Source organism: Phocoena phocoena, chromosome X (genome assembly GCF_963924675.1).
Source record: "Phocoena phocoena chromosome X, mPhoPho1.1, whole genome shotgun sequence".
Taxonomy (NCBI): Eukaryota; Metazoa; Chordata; class Mammalia; order Artiodactyla; family Phocoenidae; genus Phocoena; species Phocoena phocoena.
In genome coordinates, this window is record NC_089240.1 from 74,219,388 (window position 1) to 74,240,217 (window position 20,830).

Below are 20,830 nucleotides of genomic sequence, written 5' to 3' on the forward strand. Positions count from 1 at the left end.
ACTAGTAAAAAGTGATTGAATCAGTAATCAAAAAACCTCCCAACAAAGAAGAGGCCTGAACCAACATGGCTTCACTGGTGAATTCTACAAAATATTTGAAGGGGAATTAATAACAATTCTCCTCAAACTCTTTCAAAATATTGAAGGGGTGAGAGCACTTCCAAACTCATTCCATGAGGTCACCATTACCCTGATTCCAAAACTAGACAAACACTACAAGAAAAGAAATCTGCAGACAAATATTTCTTATGAATATAGATGCAAAAATCTTCAACAGAACACTAGCAAACAGAATTCAGTAGCACATTAAATGGACTATAAGCCATGATAAAGTGGGATTTATTGCTGTAATGTGAGGTTGTTTCAACATATGAAAATCAATCGATGCAATACCCTATAATTAATATAACATAGGAAAAAACAATCATCTCAACTGATGCAGAGAAAGCATTTTACAAAATTAAATACCCTTTCATTATTAAAAAAAATTCAACAAACTACAAAAAAGAGGAAAGCTACCACAACATAATAAAGGCCATTGTAAAAATCACCATATCAATGGTTACTGAAAGGTTTTCCTATAAGATGAGGAACAAGACAAGCATGCCCACTTGTGCCAATTCTACTCAATATAGTAGTGGAAGTCCTTGCCAGGGAAATCTCTCTCTCTCTCTCTCTTTCACACACACACACACACACACACACACACACACACACACACACACAGGCATCCACATAGGAAATGAAAAAGAAATATTTCCCAGCAAGAACTTCCCAAAGCATATTCCTCCTTTAGAATATGCCCATCTCTGATACATGCTGGAGTATACACAAGGACAGCTAAGATAATTAGATATTGAATGTTTGATTGACTCAATGTGAATCAAACCATTTCTTGAACAGAGGAAAGATTAGGATAAGTGAAACCTGAATTCCTTCCATTCTATGGTGCCAAGGGATTGTTCCTTTTTTAAAAAAATAAGCAATTTTTAAGAATATTCATATCCTATTACCCTGATTGTCCATACAGTATTCTGACAGAATGTCCAAAATAATCTTTAAAGGTTAAGAAGATTTGCAGATGAAACATTTATTTGAATTACACAGACAAAAAGAGAGTAATGTCACCCTGGGCCAATTGTCTTCAAAGAAATACAGCCTAAATTGTGGGAGGGACCTAAAATTAATCTTAACTGGTGTTGGAAAATGATGCCTGGAAGCTAGAATCATAGCAAGAAAAGTATGTTCATCTTACCATCAAAATTTTAAGCTTCTACTCACTGTAAACCTCTACGTGCTTGTGTTAGTACTTAAATTCCACCATTGTATGAGGTTGAAAAGACATGTAAACAGCTTTCATTATTGCAGATTCAACAGTCATCATCTTTGCCTAAACAGTCAAAGGGTACAAACTTCCAGTTAGAAGATAAATGAGTTCTGAGGATCTAATATACATCATGGTGACTATAGTTAACAATACTGTGTTGTATACTTGAAAATTGTTAAGCGGGTAGATCTTAAATATTCTCACCACACACACACAAAATGGTAACTATGTAAGATGATGGATACTTTAACCTTACTGTAGTAATCCTTTCACAATATATATGTATATCAAATAATCACATTGTACATCTAAAACTTAATGTAGTATGTCAATTATATCTCAGTAAAGCTGAAAAAAAATAAAAGATGGAAATATGTTTATTTTCTTGATGGGAATGACATATTGTAAACAATGTTGTGGAAGTCTCGGCCTTGAGATTCTTCAAGAAATATCTCTGATGTGTAATAAGTACTCCATGGAGAAAGTTCAGAATATAATCAAATTTGAAAAGTATTTTGAATCATGCCTACAATTTCATGCCAAATGGCATAATTGTGATGCTAATAAAAATCAAAGAAAGAGGCTTGTATCTTGAAGTTTATGTTTGTGCATATAACAATTAGCACTAGCCCTGCCATTGAACCATGCATAGTCGCATCCATGGTTACATTCCAGACATAAATAGTAATCATGACACCTCACTTTAATGGAGGTTAGGGAGCAATAATAGTGAAATATTTAGGATTGGTGGGCAAATTTTAAGTTTACTTTAATTCTATTTATTTCTTTTAGAAGTAGATGTGCCTAAATTTCTACTGGATTTTTGCACACCCACTAGGAGAAAAAAATATATTCTCACACTCATCCCCCTTTTAGATTAGATACACAGCATCCTGAAGAAATGAATGTTAGCAGATCTGAGGAGCACTTCCATGCTGTAAACCATGCGGAACAAACTCTTCATAAAATGGAGAACTACCTGAAAGAGAAACAATTGTGTGATGTGCTACTCATTGCCGGACACCTCAGAATCCCAGCCCATCGGTAAGTATCTTTAAGCAGACAGATCATTTAATGACTATAGCTAGCATGAATGAGAAAGAATCAGTCCATTGATTACAAATTGGAGCATTGAGGAAAATAGATTTTTATGTTTTTATATTGAAAAAGCACTAGCCTATATGATCTGTTTCCCTGTGTGATATTTAGAAGAGCCAAACTTTAGAGAAATTGATGAAGAGAAACAGCACAAATTGTTTAAACAAAATCAACTTACTTAATTTACCTTTCTAATTTCACTACACTTTACTGAACTATGAAAGATTTATGCAGAAAACGTACTCATCAGTGTTAAAAACTTACCGACTATATTTCATGTTTTTCAGTGAGATTATGGACTGATTTAATTTCCTATGAAACATTCCTAATTCCAGGTTGGTTCTCAGTGCAGTGTCTGATTATTTTGCTGCAATGTTTACTAATGATGTGCTTGAAGCCAAACAAGAAGAGGTCAGGATGGAAGGAGTCGATCCTAATGCACTTAATTCCTTGGTGCAGTATGCTTACACCGGTAAGTGCTTGGCATGTATTAACTCATTCAATCCTCACAGTAACTCTATATTATATAACCCACATTATTATTATTATGACTCTGCAAGTGAGAAAATTGAAGGATAAACCAGTTAAGTAAATTTCCTAAAGTAGTAAGTGGCAGAATCAGTATTTAAATACAGTAATATAAAAGAGCAAGAGGTAAATAATATACTATAAAATTTTTGACCATGAGAAAATAGAGCTATTTTAACACAAAGCTACAAGAGCATGTCTCTCTCTCTTGAGAGGTGTGGGTACATTCTTGTTTGTAAAAATGAGAGTGGAAGTGGGATATTCTAACTCTATAGATTTAGTCTCTTCTTTTGAAATAATAAAGTCATATTTAATCAAACTATCTAACAAAGGTAACAGGATGAGTTTGGGGGCCAAGAAATATTTAGTTATTTATTTATTCATTCATTCCAACTTTATTAAGGAATAATTGACAAATATAATTGTAGATATTTAAAGTACACAACTTGATGAATATATATCATGTATATACACATATATATGTGTGTATATATAAATATACACACACACAGATATATATATATATATATGTATATATATATGAATGATTACCAAGAACAAGGTAATTAATTCACACATCATCTCATATAGATAACTTTTTTTTGGTGATACTGCTTAAGATACACTCTCAGCAGCTTTCAAGTATGCAGTACCCAATACCGTATTATTAACTAGAGTCACCATGCTGTACTTCTTATCCTGAGAACTTATTATAACTGAAAGTTTTCACCCTTCGATCTACATTTCTCCATCTTCCCTTTCCCGCCCCTATTCCACATACAAGTGATCCCATACAGTGTTTGTCTTTCTCTGTCTACCTTAGTTCAGTTAGCATAATGCTCTCCAGGTTCACCCATGTTGTTACAAATGGCAGGATTTCCATCTTTCTCATGGTTGAATAGTATTCCATTGTGTGTGTGTATATCACATTTTATTTATCCATTCATGTGTCAAAGAACATTTAAATTGTTTCCATATCATGTGAATAATGCTGCAATAAACAAGGGAGAGGAGCTATCTCTTTAAGATCTTGTTTTTATTTCCTTTGGAGTGGGATTGCTGGATCACATGGTAGTTCTATATTTTTTAATTTTTAGGAGCCTTCATACTGCTTTTCTTAATGGCTGAACCAATTTACATTTTCACCAAAAGTGCACAAAAGTTCCCTTTTCTCCAAAGCCTCACTAACATTGACTATCTCTTCTCTTTTTTATAATAGCCATCCTAACAAGTATGAGATATCTCATTGTGGTTTTTATATGCATTTCCCTGATGAGTAGTGCTGCTGAGCACCATTTAACATACCTATTCATCATTTTTATGTCTTCTTTGGAAAAATAAAATTCTATCCACGTTTTTTGACCATTTTTAATTGGATTATTTGCTTTTGTGCTATTGAGTTGTATGAGTCCTTTATACATTTTGGATATTAAACCCTTAACATGTATAAGGTTTGCAGGTATTTTCTCTCATTCTGTAGGTTTCCATCTCTATTTTTTGCTTCCTTTGCTGTGGAGAAGATCTTTAGTTTGATGTAGTCCCATTTGTTTATTTTAGCTTTTGTTCACTGTGTTTTTGGTGTCTTACCCATGAACTTATTGCCAACACCCAAGGAGCTTTTATGCTATGTTTTCTTCTATGAGTTTTATTGTTTCGTTCATTGAGAAATAAACGTTATTCTTAATAACCAGGGCAAGTTTCAATGTTTACAGCAGATGAATCTGAGAATAGTTCATACTTCTCTGAGTTTCATAAAATATAGGCAGCGCTCTCCCTTCAAAATCCAGGATAAGAAACAACACAAGAAAGTTTGCCAATGGGCTGGATCCCTTTACAACACATTTTAGAGGTTGAACCGAATACATACCAGCTTACAGTTTTTATTATTCATTTTTATGGTTATGCAATCAGATAGAATTCATATTAAGGTATTTTACAAAACAAAATTATAAAATAATACTTTATAGTTTATATAATCCATATGAAATATCATTCTTTATAACTTCCCTATAGCTTGGCTAAAACAGAAATATAGGAATATATCTTAAATAACTTACAACATTTGCACTAATTCATCAATAATTCTTGCTTCAAAAATAATACAGATATATCAATATAAAAGAAACAGCTTAAATTGCTCTGATCTTGGTTTTTAAAAATCTTTACAGATATTTTTAAACAGAATCTGTTTTTTATACCTAAGAAAATAATCATATAAACAATACTTTAGCTGAGGACTCTTGGCAACATTTTCTTTCTTTTAAGACAGTGCTGGGCATTAATTCCAGGTGTAATATTTGGGCAAAGTCACCCTTATCAGCTAATAAATACAGATGCAAAAATATGGACATATAAGCTTAATGTTATTTACCCAGACATTTTTCCACACAAATGACAGGTACCTGTATTGCCCATTGTACAATCCTTATACAATATGACATAATGCTTCTTGAGTCATAATGTAGACAGTTTTTAGTATTAGATTTAGACGCAGGTCTAAGATGATAAAGAAACAAGAAATTGCTTTTTGTTGCAATGGTGGTACTCACTGTTCATTTGCTCCAGTTGTTTTTGATAATCTAGTATGGCTCCCTTCAGCCATCTTATTAGTGTTTGTACATACTCACTTGCATATATTCACCTCAAAAGGTATTCCTTGAATAGTTACTGTACACTAGAAAAAATAGCCCTATTAATTAAAGAAATTGAAAATTTTAGCTATCTATCATATTTGTGTCTTACTTTATGGAATATATAATAATTCTTTACTTTTTCAAACCATTTAGGTGTCCTGCAATTGAAAGAAGATACTATTGAAAATTTGCTGGCTGCAGCTTGTCTTCTGCAGCTGACTCAAGTCATTGAAGTCTGCTCCAATTTTCTTATAAAACAACTCCACCCTTCAAACTGCTTAGGGATTCGATCGTTTGCAGATGCCCAGGGCTGTACAGAGCTCCTGAGTGTGGCACATAAATACACAATGGTAAAATCAATTGCTTCATGTTAACTTATAGTGATAATATATTAACACAGTGTCTAAACTAATTATATGTTTACAGATATGTGTTTGTGTGTGTGTGTTTGTGTGTGTAGAACCATTCCAAGGTAAAGATTATAATGTTGGGATAAAATTAAAAAGCAATATAAATTTACATAATTTTCAAATGACTTGCACAAAATAGATATTAGATACAAATATTTGTCTGGTTGAGCTGTACACAAGCAAATTTCACATTTTTCAAACTAAAATGATTTAATTTAATCTCAGAGCTTGGAGAAATGAAAATATTGCCAACAATTAAACTGGACAAATGCATATTTCAAGTAGAATCCACAGTAACAAGAAAACATAATTTCCCTGATGTTTTTGTACTATTAGAACTTTACTTCATAAAGTTGTACAAATTATTATTTCTAATGAAATTTATCGGGTTGGCCTAAAGGTTTGTTCGGGTTTTTCATACGATGTTATGGAAAAACCCGAACGAACTTTTTGGCTAACCCAATAGGCATCATTCAATAAGTAAAATAGTAATATTATTGGACCACTATTAACTGGAAGAGCTTAAGAACTATCAAAATTAGTAAATCAGACAATTCTATTGAATGGAATTTTTATTTCTTAATGAAAACATGTTATTTCGGTGAAAACAACTCAATTCTTTAATTAACTTAAAATCCCTCTCAATTCTGTTAGTAATTATAATAAATTAAATGAACATATTTGATGTGTTAATTCTTTAAAAGTTGCATGGGATAAGACTATCTTTACTCAGTCAAGTGAGAGTGACATGAAATATAGATTGTAGGGAGGCAAGTAAAAGTAGACAGAGGATATTAAATAAATCCTTACCATTCATGCTAATAATTCCTTTATACAAAGAAAAAAATGAACTTTTTAACCTCTGAAGCAGGGAACAACACAAGAGATGGATCTTTCTGAGAAACCAAATTAAAAGATAAAATTTCAAGCTAAGAAAATAGCTACCTTTATTTAAGATTCAAAAATAAAGGCAAGTACATAAAAATGAACAATAGAGAATCACAACTAAAAACAATAAAATTAACAGTACATTTTAGAATTGAGATGCATATAATTAAAAAAATATTTCTAGAGTTTCATACAGACCTTAAAATTTTCAAACTTATAATATTTAAATTCTCTAAAAAGTTCTTGTAAAACTTCCCCTCTTCTTCCCACCCTTGGTCATTGTTCAAAATTTGAAGTTTTAAACATATTTCTGAAACAATACCATTATATGGCGAATCATATTATAATAGATTGACATTTTAACATGTCATTTAATTATGCTATTTATATTCCTATGTCCTAAATATAGATGCTATATAATCTATAGGAACAGCAGTTCAAAGATTAATCCTACCACAAATGCCAAACATGAAAACTTCCTGTTAAATTACTTAAATTCTTGAACTAACTATTAACAGTTTCCTGTCTGGTATCTTACTCTTGCAGACAAAACACATTCTGATAAACAGCTTGAGTTATTTTTGTTGCTCAAAATGAACTTGTCTTCCTTTTCCTATTATGTGACTGAAACTGAGTGTTAAAGCAGGATGTGCAAAAAAATGCAATACTGTTATCTCCTTTAATCCCTCTTTAGTTATTTTAGTATATATTATAAATGCAGCAAAAGATGTCAAGATCTTGCTAAAATAATGCTTTTATAATACTGTACTGATAATATAAAAATGCAAATAATTTTAATCTCTAAGAATAATGCTAAACTCTAAGGATTCAGTTACAGTGATTTGAATCATAGACTGAGTAAAACAGATAGCCCTTTCTAATGTGAGTGGGCCTCATCCAGAAATACCCTCATAGACATACTCAGAATAATGTTTGGCCAAAAGTCTGGACATTCCATGGCTCAGTCAAGTTCACATAAAATTAACCATCACAATTATATAAATAGTAGTCTGCATCGATGAAACATTCAGCAAATATGCTATATTCATTGAATACATTTTGCAACAATGTAAGTGTGGATTTTAAAAATGAATACTAAACCAAGGGCACTGTCACTCACACTCTTGTTTTTTTTTTTTCTTTCATTGGAGCGTGGATAGAAAAAAGAATGAGAGAATGAGAGATGGGGTCTTCCATAATATTTACAGAGTTTCAAAGTTTACATACACTACCAGTAATGGGTAACCATAAGCTTTAGAGTGTTTTATCTTTTTCTTAACCCTTTCATAAAAATTATGTCATTTATGAAAGGCAGTTGAAGTATTGAACAAAATGAAGTAGACCTAAAGGCATAGGTGTGAGTTCATACTTAGCCATTTATTGCACAAGAGATCAAACAATTCACATAGCCTGTTTTCTCATCAGAATAATTCCACCTCCCACAAGATTGCATTGGTGATGACTTAAAGTTTGTGAAAGAAATCTGTAAAGTGTGAAGTGCTGTACAATTGTAATGTATTTTTAGTTTTAGTACTAGCTCCACCATTTTGCTAGAGATGAGAGGGTTTTCAACAAGGAGCATCTGCTATAGTAAAAGCAGCAGTTCTCTCTCAATTACTTGCATTAGTCACAAGAGGGCTCTTTGTCTAAATAGGCAAGTTAACTTGGAATTTATGGTATCAGAGCTTCCTGATGGGTCTATCAAACTTGATGATTCTTGTATGGATAATTTTGCTATTAGGTTAACTCAGTCCCACAATGACTAAACTCAAGGGTACTGGTGGTTCATTGGCAGAAGTCTTGCCTCCTACAACAGCTAAACTCAGAGTGGAGCTGAGGGAGTGATTTGATTTATCCAGATCCCCCAGTTATACAGAGGCTGTCTTAAGCTGCTTCCAGAATATCTATTTATTGGGCAACATAAATTACCAACTAGACTTGCTTATATCAATTTCAGAAGTATATTTTATTGCGTTTAAATCTTAAGATCTTTACTATGAAAAATGTTGGAAATGATAATTGTGTTGTCAAAGAAAATATATAACATTATAAATAGGAAAAATATACTGGTGTTTTGATGAAAAAAATTGAAACACAGCTGCCTGAAATTTGATACTTGACAAAAATACAACACAAACGACAGAAGAGGGAATCAAGTTATAAAACATAAAAATTGAGAGATAGCCCCACTCCCCCTCAAAAAATAACTCCAAAGGAGTCACTTTTAGATTAACCTGACTCTATAGATGTTTATCCATTGTAAAATAACTTTGCCTTGGTTAATAGAAGATTGTGCTTTTTTACAAGAGAAAGAAGTTTTTAATCAGTCTCTTTTTCTCATCTCAAATGAATTCAGTATGTTGCCCCATCAAATGCACAGCCAAATCTGCCTCTACCAGGCCTTCAAGATAACCTCCACCTTGAAAATTTTTAGCATTTCTCTTCAGGTTTTTGGCTAAAGGCCAACTTGACATCAGTCAGTTCTGGAGTTATAAACTGTTGTCACCTACAAAATCTGAGAGAGAAAAGCACCGGCATCAACTCAGACACTACCCATGTGGCCTGTGAAGTAGTTAAGGCCTTTCCTCGTGTTTAATAAACAACTCCCAGTGGAAGCATTTTGTTCCTCAGTTTCAGAGGCTCCTCCAATACCCTGTCACGGGCAGCAATAACATCTATTTTCTATGAATGCATATATCTGTCTCTCTGGCTTTTTCTGAAGTTTAACAAAAAGAAATGTTTTGGTAAGCTTATTTTGTTAAGAAGTTTCTAAAGTACAAAGTTTCAGTAGAAGATTTCTCTTTTCTAGGAACACTTCATCGAGGTAATAAAGAACCAAGAATTCCTCCTGCTTCCAGCTAATGAGATTTCAAAACTTTTATGCAGTGATGACATTAATGTTCCTGATGAAGAAACTATTTTCCACGCTCTAATGCAGTGGGTAAGGCATGATGTGCAGGCTAGGCAACAAGACCTAGCAATGCTGCTTTCTTACATCAGACTGCCATTACTTCCACCACAGGTATGGAAACTTACCCAAGGAATGTAAATTATAGTTCTAAACAACAACTAGGCATTAAGCCATTCCTTTTTTTTTTTTAATTTTATACAGAGAATTTCTGGTACAGGATTTGTTTCACAGAAGGACATGTACAGCCTTCAATTAACAATATTAATAATGATGAAGAGAAAGGAAAAAAGGTTTAAGGAAAAAATCTACAAATGATCCCCAAACTTCAGAATACTCATTAGATTCAGTTTCCTCTCTCACCAAACAGCACTTGTAACAAGCAGGGAAAATGACTAACCTAACTCTTTTTCTTTTCCTGCCATCTTCTAGGCAAGGTGATAATAATCATTACAGTAGCATCCCAGAGGAGACCCTAGGAAGGAGTTAGATTCTGGATAATACCTACTAACTAACATGAGTAATTAGCTACTATGACTGAAACCATATTGTAATTGCTTCAGATGCACTGGAGCATCATTATAATGGCATCCTCACCATGCATGCAGAAGGATTGTACTAAAAATGATCCTAAAAACAAATGCCTGCCCTTGGATAAAACTCAGGATTGACCCACCTCATACTGAATTTTAGTATGTAAAGTTTAGTGAGGTTGGAGTGCAGTCTCACTACATAATTCTAACATTGGTGATAACCAAAATTATTTCTCTGTAGCCAACTGATCAGTAGTATATATCATTTATATTATATATATACATATATATATGAGTATAAGGCACATATGCACACTTCATATGCTATATAACTTGTAGCTAAAGTCCTCAAACATCATTCACATTGGAAGGAAGGACTTTTCTGGACTTAATGTATCCGTAGCTTCATAAATGTTAAAATTAATCAATTTGCAAAAAATTTCTAATTAAATGTTAACATTGAAAAATATATTTTAATTTGCTGATGATTTCTCTACTTTTTTTTTTTATTTTTAGCTGTTAATTAAATCCCATGGAAGTACATATTTACTCTTATTTTTAGTTGAGGTACAGTTGATTTACAATATTATATTAGTTTCAGGGGTACAACATAGTAATTCAAAATTTTTATAGATTATATGCCATTTATATTTATTATAAAATATTGGCTATATTCCCTGTGCAGTACAATATAGCCTTATAGCTTATTTATTTCATACATAGTGGTTTACATCTCTTAATCTCCTACCCCTAACTTGCCTCTCCCCGCTTCCCTCTCCCCACTGGTAACCACTAGTTCTCTATATCTGTTAGTCTGTTTTTTTTTTTTTAATTGAAGTATAGCTGATTTATATTGTTATGTTAGTTTCAGGTGTATAGCAGAGTGTTCCAGTTATATATATATATATATATATATATATATATATATATATATATATATATATATATATATATATATATATATTCTATTTCAGGTTCTTTTCCATTATAGATTATTACAAGATATTGCCTATAGTTCCCTGTGCTATACAGTAGGTCCTTGTTGTTTATCTATTTTATAGTTAGTAGCATGTATCTGTTAATCCCAAACTCCTATATTATCCCTCCCCCCCTTCCCCTTTGATAACCATAAGTTTGTTTTCTACATCTCCGAGTCTGTTTCGGTTTTGTAAATTAGTTCATTTGTATCATTTTTTTTAGATTCTGCATATAAGTGATATCATATGATATTTGTTTTTCTCTGATTAACTTCACTTAGTATGATAATCTCTAGGTCCATCCATGTTGCTGCAAATGGCATTATTTCATTATTTTTAGTGGCTGAGTAATATTACATTGTATACATATACCACATCTTCTTTATCCATTCATCTGTCTATGGACACTTAAATTGCTTCCATGTCTTGGCTATTGTAAACAGTGCTACTATGAACATTGGGGTGCATGTAACTTTACAAATTAAAGTTTTCTTCTTTTCCGGATATATGCCCAGGAGTAGGATCGCTGGATCATATAACTCTATTTTTAGTTTTCTAAGGAACCTCCATACTGTTCTCCATAGTGACTGCACCAATATACATTCCCACCAACAGTGTAGGAGGGTTCTCTTTGCTCCACACCCTCTCTTGTGTTTATTTTTTGTAGAGTCTGTTTCCTTTTTGCTGTGTTCACTAGTTTGTATCACTTTTTTTAGATTCTACATATAAGTGATAACATACAGTCTTTGTCATTGTCTGACTTATTTCTGAGGATAATACCCTCCAGGACCTTCCTTGTGGTTGCAAATTTTCATTCTTTTTTTATGGCTGAGTAGTATTTCGTTGTATAGAGTGTGTGTGTGTGTGTGTGTGTGTGTGTGTGTGTGTGTGTATCTATCTGTCTATATATATATATATATATATATATATATATATATATATACCGCATCTGGTGATTGGGGCTATGTCCCTGCTCAGTTAGTTACTTCACCTGAGGCATGCCAGTACTGGTGCTTATAGGCTGTTGGGTGGGGGCAGGTCTGGGTCCTAAGGCTAATAAGCTAGAGGGAGGATTCCAAAATGGCCCTTACCAGGACTAGTGTCCACACGAAAGAATGAGCTCCCACAAATGGCTGCTGCCAGTGTCTGACTCCAGGGTGAGCTCTGGTTGCCTATTGCCTTTCCTGGTGACTCTCTAAGATCAGCAGGTAGATCTGACACAGTCTCCTTTTAAGTTACTGCTTCTGCCCTGGATTCCAGAGCATGTGAGATTTTGTGTGTGTCCTCTAAATATGGAGTCTCTATTTTCCACAGCCCTCTGAGTCTCCTGAATGTAAGCCCCACTGGTCTTTGAAGCCAAATAGTTTGGTTGCTTGTCTTCCTGGTGCAGGGCTCCTGGGCTAGGGAGCCCAATGTGGGGCTTAGACCCCTCGCTTTTTGGGGAGAACCTCTGCAGTTGTAATTATTCTCCTCTTTGTGGGTCATCCACACTGGGATTATGGGTCTTGACTATATTGTGACTACCCCTCCTACCCAACTTGTGGTTCCTTCTTTACATCTTTAGCTGTAGATGATCTTTTCTGGTAGGTTCTGGTCTTTTTCATCAATAGTTATCCTATAAATAGTTGTAATTTTTGTGTGCCTGGGAGAGGAGATGAGCTCAGACTCTTTATTCTCTGCCATCTTTGGAACTCCCAGTACATATTTACTCTTAAGCCGGGGTTTCTTTGAAACTCAGTTTCTCAGGCCCCCACCACAGACCAACTGAAATGATTTATTGGGTTGAAGCCAAGGATTCTGTATTTTAACAAGTTGTCCAGATGATTCTTAGATATGCAAAAATTTGAAATACACTGGTGTAAAGGATCAGAAGCCCTTAACTTTATAATGCTATTAAGTCTATATGACATTCTTTCAGCAAAAGGCTTAGTTGGACTTTTCTTAATTTATTGGAATAGTATGTAAAATCCAGCTGAAACACACAACCAGTGGTACCTTGGCCTCCCACTCCTGAGTATGCCTAGAATGTGGGATTGTGTGAACTTTTCCTGATGATGGTAGTAGTGGGTAATCTTATACAAATATTCTAGAAATGAAATACATGAAGAGACTGGTGATAAATGTCTGAAGAATATTTTTGAAAGAAAAATAAATTACATAGCCTAGTTTTCAAACCTATTTGCTACAGTGTATGCATTAAGGAAATACCTGGGATCTCATCAGCCAAGTCAAAACAGTGATCCATCAGGGATAAAAAGTGGGGTGAGAACAGGGTTGAGGTTAACCAGTGAAGAACAGGAAACTTCAAGAGGAAGTTTTATGGGGTAAGATTAGTATGTTCATTCCAACAATCTTCTTGCTATTCCTGTCAATTCCTATGATACTGTAGACTCCAGACTCCAAGGAACAAATCTAAATGACCCTTGGAAAATTCTGAACAAGACTCTTAACTTCTCTTCAACTCATCTCAAGAAGAATACTTTACCTAGCTTTTATCCCATTGAATTAGGGTCATATTAGCTGCCGGGCAATAATGGTTAGAAAGGATTGATCTCATGTACTATTGATGATGAATTACCTAGTTACTAATACATGTACTTTACTGGTGTACACATGTACATGTACAGATAAAAAGCACCTGCTTCATTCTTTGATTTGATAATAAAGATGCAGCCCCCATGGTGATATTATTTTTTTAATTAATTTATTTATTTAGGGCTGCATTGGGTCTTCATTGCCGTGCATGGGCTTTCTCTAGTTGTGGTGAATGGGGGCTATTCTTCACTGTGGTGCACGGGTTTCTCAATGCGGTGGCTTCCCTTTGTTGAGGAGCACAGGCTCAGTAGTTGTGGCAAACAGGCTTAGTTGCTCCTCGGCATGTGGGATCTTTCTGGACCAGGACTTGAACACAAGTCCCCTGCATTAGGCAGATGGATTCTTAACCACTGCGCCAATAGTGAAGTCCTGATATTATTTTAATTGCGCATGTTTGTGCCATCTCCCCTAAATCAACCAAAAAGGTGACTGCTTCTCTAGCAGGGCAGGAGATGCTTGCTCTGTGCAGACACAGCCATTCACTTTGCTTTCAGTAGCACATTTTATGAGTGCTTTTTCACTTTCACTCCTGGAGATTACATGTACATACTCAAAAGAGGAAAAGTATGTCAAATAAATGTGCATTAATAAATTAGCTACTACCATGAGGCTTTTAATGATAAAATATGTTACTAAGTAACTTAAAATATTAAATAATAACACATACATTAGAATTAGCTTGAGTTTTCTCCAAAGTTATATAAATGAAAATGCTATTTCTAATGTTTTCTCTTTACTTCATATACATGCATCATTACTTTTCAGTTACTGGCAGATCTTGAAAACAGTTCCATGTTTACTGGTGATCTTGAGTGTCAGAAGCTCCTGATGGAAGCTATGAAGTATCATCTCTTACCTGATAGAAGACCCATGATGCAAAGCCCTCGGACAAAGCCCAGAAAATCAACTGTGGGAGCACTTTATGCTGTGGGAGGCATGGATGCTATGAAAGGTAACAGGAACAAATTAATTACTTTAGAAAGTATCATTCAAAAAAGATGTATTCTCAACACCTTTTAAACTGTAAGGGTGGTATTAAAGCTATATATAAATGTCTGCATCTAAAGCTATTTCTTATAAATAAGGTAATATAAATATTGTGACCTCCTCTTTTATTCTTACCTTATGGGATATAGCCCTTTCATTAGTGTTTCCTCAACTCTTAATAGGTACTTTTCCCTTATGACAACAATATTTATTTATTTATTTATTTATTTATTTATTTATTTATTTCTCTCAGGATACATTTAATTTCTTTTTATTGAAGTATAGACTTACAATATTATATTAGTTTCAGGTAAACTACATAGTGATTCAGTATTTTTGCAGGTGGTACTTCATTATAGGTTATTACAAGAAAATGGCTATAATTTCTTGTACTATACAGTATATCCTCATTGCTTATCTATTTTATACATAGTAGTTTGTATCTGTTAATCCCATACCATTAATTTGTCCCTCCCTCCTTCTCTATCACCTTTGGTAACCACTAGTTTGTTTTCTATATTTGTGTGTCTGTTTCTGTTTTGGATATACATTCATTTGTATTATTTTAGATTTCACATATAAATGATATACAGTATTTGTCACTCTGACATTTCACTAAGCATAATATTGTCTAGATCCTTCAATGTTACTACAAATGGCAGAATTTCCCTCTTTTTGTGGCTGAATCCTATTCCACTGTATATATACCTCATCTTTTTTATCCATTTATCTGTTGATGACACTCAGGTTGCTTCTATGTCTTGGCTATTGTATATTATTCTGCTGTGAACACTGGAGTGCATATATCTTTTTGAATTAGTGTTTTCGTTTTTTCTGGATATATGCCCAGGAGTATAATTTCTGGATCATATGGTAGTTCTATTTTTAGTTTTTTGAGGAAACTTCATACTGTTTTCCGTAGTGGTTATACCACTTTACATTCCCAGCAACAGTGTACAAGAGTTCCCTTTTATCCACATCCTCTCCAACATTTGTTATTTGGAGATTTTTTGATGATAGTCATCTGGCATGTGTGAGGTGATATCTCATTGGAGTTTTGATTGCCTTTCTCTAATAATTAGCAATGCTAAGCATCTTTTCATATGCTAGTTAGCCATCTGTATGTCTTCATTGGATAAATGCCTATTCTTCTGCCATTTTTTGATTGTTTTTTTTTTATATTGAGTTGTATGAGCTATTTATATATTTTAGATATTAACCTCTTGTAGGCCACATCATTTGCAAATATTTTCTCCCATTCCATAGGTTGCCTTTTCATTTTGTTGGTGGTTTCCTTTGCTGTGCAGAAGCTTTTAAGTTTAATTAGGACCCACTTGTTTATTTTTGCTTTTATTTCTTTTGCCTTAGGAGACAGAACCAAAAAATATTGCTATGATTTATGTCAAATAGTGTTCTGCCTGTGTTTTTTTCTAGGAGTTTTATGGTTTCAGGTTTTACAGTTAGGTATTTAAACCATTTTGATTTTATTTTTGTATATGGTGTGAGGGGGTATTCTAATCTCATTGCCCAGTTTTCCCAGAACCACTTGTTGAAGAGTGTCTTTTCTCCATTGTATATTCTTGCCTCCTTTGTCATAGATTAATTGACCATAGGTGTGTGGACTTATTTCTGGGCTTTCTATTCTGTACCATTGATCTATGTGTCTGTTTTGGTGCCAGTACAATGCTGTTTTGATGACTTTAGCTTTGTAGTATAGTCTGAAGTCTGGGAGGGTGATACCTTCAGCTTTGTTCTTTTTTCTCAAGGTTGTGTTGGCAATTTGGGGTCTTTTGTGGTTCTTATGGGAACAATTTTTAAATTTCAGTATTTGCTTTACAACATAAGATCTTTTCATGGAAAACTTAAAGATTTGTTGTAAATGGAAGGGATGGGGTCCTCCAAATTTGTTTTTTGACAGAAATAGGAGAGTGGTCTCTAACTTCTTGCTGTCAATTTCCAGATAGTTGCTCAAAGACCAGTTACAAATAAACTTGAAATGTTGATAACAAGATCAGCAATTGCATCCTGGAATAAAACAATGATTTTACAAAAGAATTTCAACAAATAGGAATAAGGAAAAATTTCTGAAGCCATCATGTCTACCTTGAATACTTCTTAGAACTTGTTTTTCTATAGTTCTGTCTTTTTACACTTGATTTCTCAGTCTGTAGACCCATGTTGCCAAAACAGTGTGGCAAGGACTTTGTAATTAAGAATTGGCAGTGTAGGAAATAAGATCAACCACTTAAAATTTGCCAAGTCATACATAGAAATATTTTGACACCTTGTAGAAAATGTTGCAAAAGTCAAAGTCCTGTGCTTCGTCAAACTGATTCTTTCTTTTGGTATGTGTAACTGGAAATTGGAAGACCATATAGGAGACATGTCAATTAATAATAAACCTATAAAACAAAAGCTTGGAAATGCAGTTATTTCAAAGTAGTAGAGAAACTTCACAGAACTAGTGTTCTTCAGAAAATAACAAATACAATGAAATATTATAATTAATTTCAAATCTAGTAATGATATTTTATTGCATTTTGTTGAATAGAATTAACATTAACAGCATTTAAAAGGTGTCTCATTTGATATTTATATCAAAAGGGTACTAAGTACAAAATGCAAGCACAGATATGCTTAGTTTCTGATTAAAAAAAAAATGCCTAACCTGCAGAGTGAGAAATGGAAAACTTTGTGTTTATTGGTTTGGTTTTCCTGTTTGTTACTATTTTTGTTATTTTTTCAGGTTCCTGTTTTTTAAGTTAATATTACACAAATGAATGTGTTACACAAGATGGTAATAAGTATCTACAACTCCTTATTAGCTTACAGAAATGAGTGAAATGTGAGCCTATGATCCCTTGACTCTATTACCACAGTTTGATATGGAAGGAAGTAAAACCATCATTTTGAGACTCTTGGAATACGTATTGTATGGAAATATAAAAATCTCTATGGGAAGTTGCAGACAACTACAATAATAGTAAAAACTATTATTTTTGAATACCTGATCCTTGATTGGCATTTTGCAAACATCATTTCTAATGCTCACAATAATGCTACAAGATAGATTTTATTACCCCAGTTTTTCAGATGAGTAAACTAAGGTCCTTAAGATTAGATAGCCAAGCCAAGGGCAAACATCTAGAACTAAGGGAAAGGGAATTATTACTCAAATTTTGTGTTCCTTTTTGCTATACTGCCACTATTTTAGATGAAAGAACAACAACAACAACAACAACAAAACTGACCCCTCTCTTTGAGGGTTTTAGAATCTATTTAAAAATCAGGGTGAGCACTTAGGAGCAAAAAAAGAAAGAAAGAAAAGAAAGAAAAAAATAAGTAAAGCAAAAACATTAAAGTGGTAGCATTTATATGTATAAATGAGTATTACATTTAAAAACATATCAATTTACATTCTTAAAAGAATTTCTATATGCATGCCTTTTCTTACAGTGTGTTGTTTCACTTATCTTTTTTTAAGATACTTTTTGAACTTTCACCTTTTGATGTTTAGGAAATACAGTACTTCCTCAGTCTTTAATTACCTTTCTGACTCATACAATTAACTTGGAATTAGTTGCTAAATATAGGTATCAGACAAGTGGCTGGAGTTAACTATAACTCCTACCGTGTATATTAAAAGATTCATCAAAAAATTCTAAGTATGATCACAGAGTCAAAAATTTTAAACGGTCAAATGATAAACTTTGGGCTTTTGTAAATACAAGGTTTTCAGTAACCTTTCATTTATTATAAACAATGAATTCTGAGAGACAATATGGCAGGGGACAAATTAAAAGTTAATATAGTAATTTTTATTTCATTTTAAAAATAGATGGAGGAAATCACTACATCAGATATATTCACAGCAGGAACTATCATGTTCCAAACAATACTACAAAGTTTGGCTGGTTTTGTTCCCTCTTGAATAGATCCTAAGTGAGGGTTGAATAGGAGCTTTGAAATGAAATAAAAAACAATATTTGCAAAGTTTAAGTGTAGAAGATCGATATACACAGAAAAATTATGAAGTGAGTCCTAAAGAGAGAGATTAGTAAAAACAAAAAATCTAAGTTTTCCCATCAAATATAGAGCTGCCATAATAAGCTACCTAGAGGATTTACATTTTGATTAGTTGGAGCAATTGTGGAAGTAGGCAAATGGGCTAAAGAAATTTTCAGAATTCAAGATACAGAACTACAAGTCATATATATTCATAGATGCAAATAGTAGATATGGGGTAAATTTATCTTTTATATTTTATCTAATGTCTGGAAAAAATTAACTTGGCATGAAGCAGACTTCATCATTTCAATGTAAATCTTCAACATACAGCTGATTTATGCAGCCTTCTACAATTTCCTAATTACTTCACCATTAATAACTCCATAATCTTAATAATTAGTGCACCCTAACCTTCAGTTCCTAATCTAAATTGGCTTTTTGGTAAATTCCACTAATGAAAAGAGTTCAAAATGAAAAGTTAAAATAGAAAAGAGTGGATAGGAAGACAGATGTGGGAAGATTGGAATGAAGAAGTGGAAAGATATGAAAACAGACAGAGAAAATTGACTGCTTGACAGAGTGAAAGTAGATGTGAGTTTGTTTGTAGGTATTCCAGTTGTAACAGTATCATCCAGAGACATTTATTATATAAAAGCTAGGTGGTGCTATTTGACCTCTCAGCAATAAATATAGTCAATAGAGTGATTGCTATCTGTAAATCCGCATTCAGCCAAATCCACATTGTCAATGAAAGATGCAGGGATTAAAGAGAAAGAGTAAATGAGTGCCCATATATTTGCATGTTTTTATTGTGAAAATCCAAACTCTTGAGACAAAAATACTTATAGTGCACTATTCACCAGAAAAGACCTAAAAAGATATAAACACCGTTTCCATTAGTCCAATATAAAAAGAAAAACTTTCAGAAGCATCCATAGACATAATATACACTCTGCCTAAATCCTTATACTGTAGCCTTATAATTTGCCAGTGAAAAGGCTTCAGATATTAACTGTTTTCATCTTAACTAATGGATTATATTTTCTCCACAAACCTCCCAGTAGAACAACAGAAAAGTGGTTTTGCTTATTCCTATGGTTGGCATTGTGAAATTGGGTTGAAATTCCCTAAATCTGTCACAAGCTGTCTTAGGTACGCTATGAATGTGAATCGTCTAACTCTTTCATTTCTTACTTTGGTAATTAGAAACTTTCCTGTTGTGCAGAATCAATTTTTATTAAAAAATAACAGCAGCTATTGTTGATGACTGGTAAAAAGCATTGCCTACAGGAGTAATAATTTATTATGAAGTAGTGACAATTTACTATGGCAGTAGTGACAGTATACTCTGGTAGTAAACTTGGTATTTCAGTAATTGAGTAGAAAATTGAACTTTTATTAGCACATAAAGAAGGTAATACCTCAGAATTGCATTATTAATTATAATACATAAATAATATAAATATAAATAATTATGTTATTAATTATAATCCTTTGTGTTACCATCATGGAACATTAAGTGAATCAACACTGAAGTTCCATTTAAAAGGAATTTTTATTCCTGTTCTTTTAGTCGTTTGTATTTTAAATCAACCCCCACACACACCAAACTATAAATAAAAGGTCATAAATTAGTATATTGAATGGTTATAGGAAATTAAAACCATAACGGATATGTAAACAGTCAGTAATAGATTCCAAAGTAATTTTTGGTTGTAAAATATGGTGTTTGACACCTGTGTTAGTACTACCAATAGCTTATTATAGCCATTATAAGCATATAAACTATATATATTAAACAAACTATTTTATTCTGACTCCTCCATTTGGATTCAGAAGTGGTGAAATATTATCCTTACCTTACCTCCTAGGTTGGAGAATCATCTGGGCTACTTATTTTAATTTGAGTTGCAATCACTGATCCTATGCTATAAATGA

General features: G+C 33.2%; 1 protein-coding gene across 3 annotated transcripts in view; it reads left to right on the forward strand.

The window, feature by feature from the left end:
* Nucleotides 1–20,830, forward strand: part of KLHL4 (kelch like family member 4) — a 112,765-nt gene that overhangs the window by 57,696 nt on the left and 34,239 nt on the right. Inside the window, exons 3-7 of one of the 3 annotated variants that reach the window (XM_065900489.1) lie at nt 2,209–2,371; nt 2,761–2,897; nt 5,740–5,936; nt 9,694–9,906; nt 14,663–14,849. In XM_065900489.1, the coding sequence (XP_065756561.1) occupies nt 2,209–2,371; nt 2,761–2,897; nt 5,740–5,936; nt 9,694–9,906; nt 14,663–14,849 (897 nt within the window). Of the gene's footprint in view, nt 1–2,203; nt 2,372–2,760; nt 2,898–5,739; nt 5,937–9,693; nt 9,907–14,662; nt 14,850–20,830 lie in introns of all 3 variants that reach the window. The other 2 variants (XM_065900488.1, XM_065900490.1) reach the window with 2 other exon arrangements.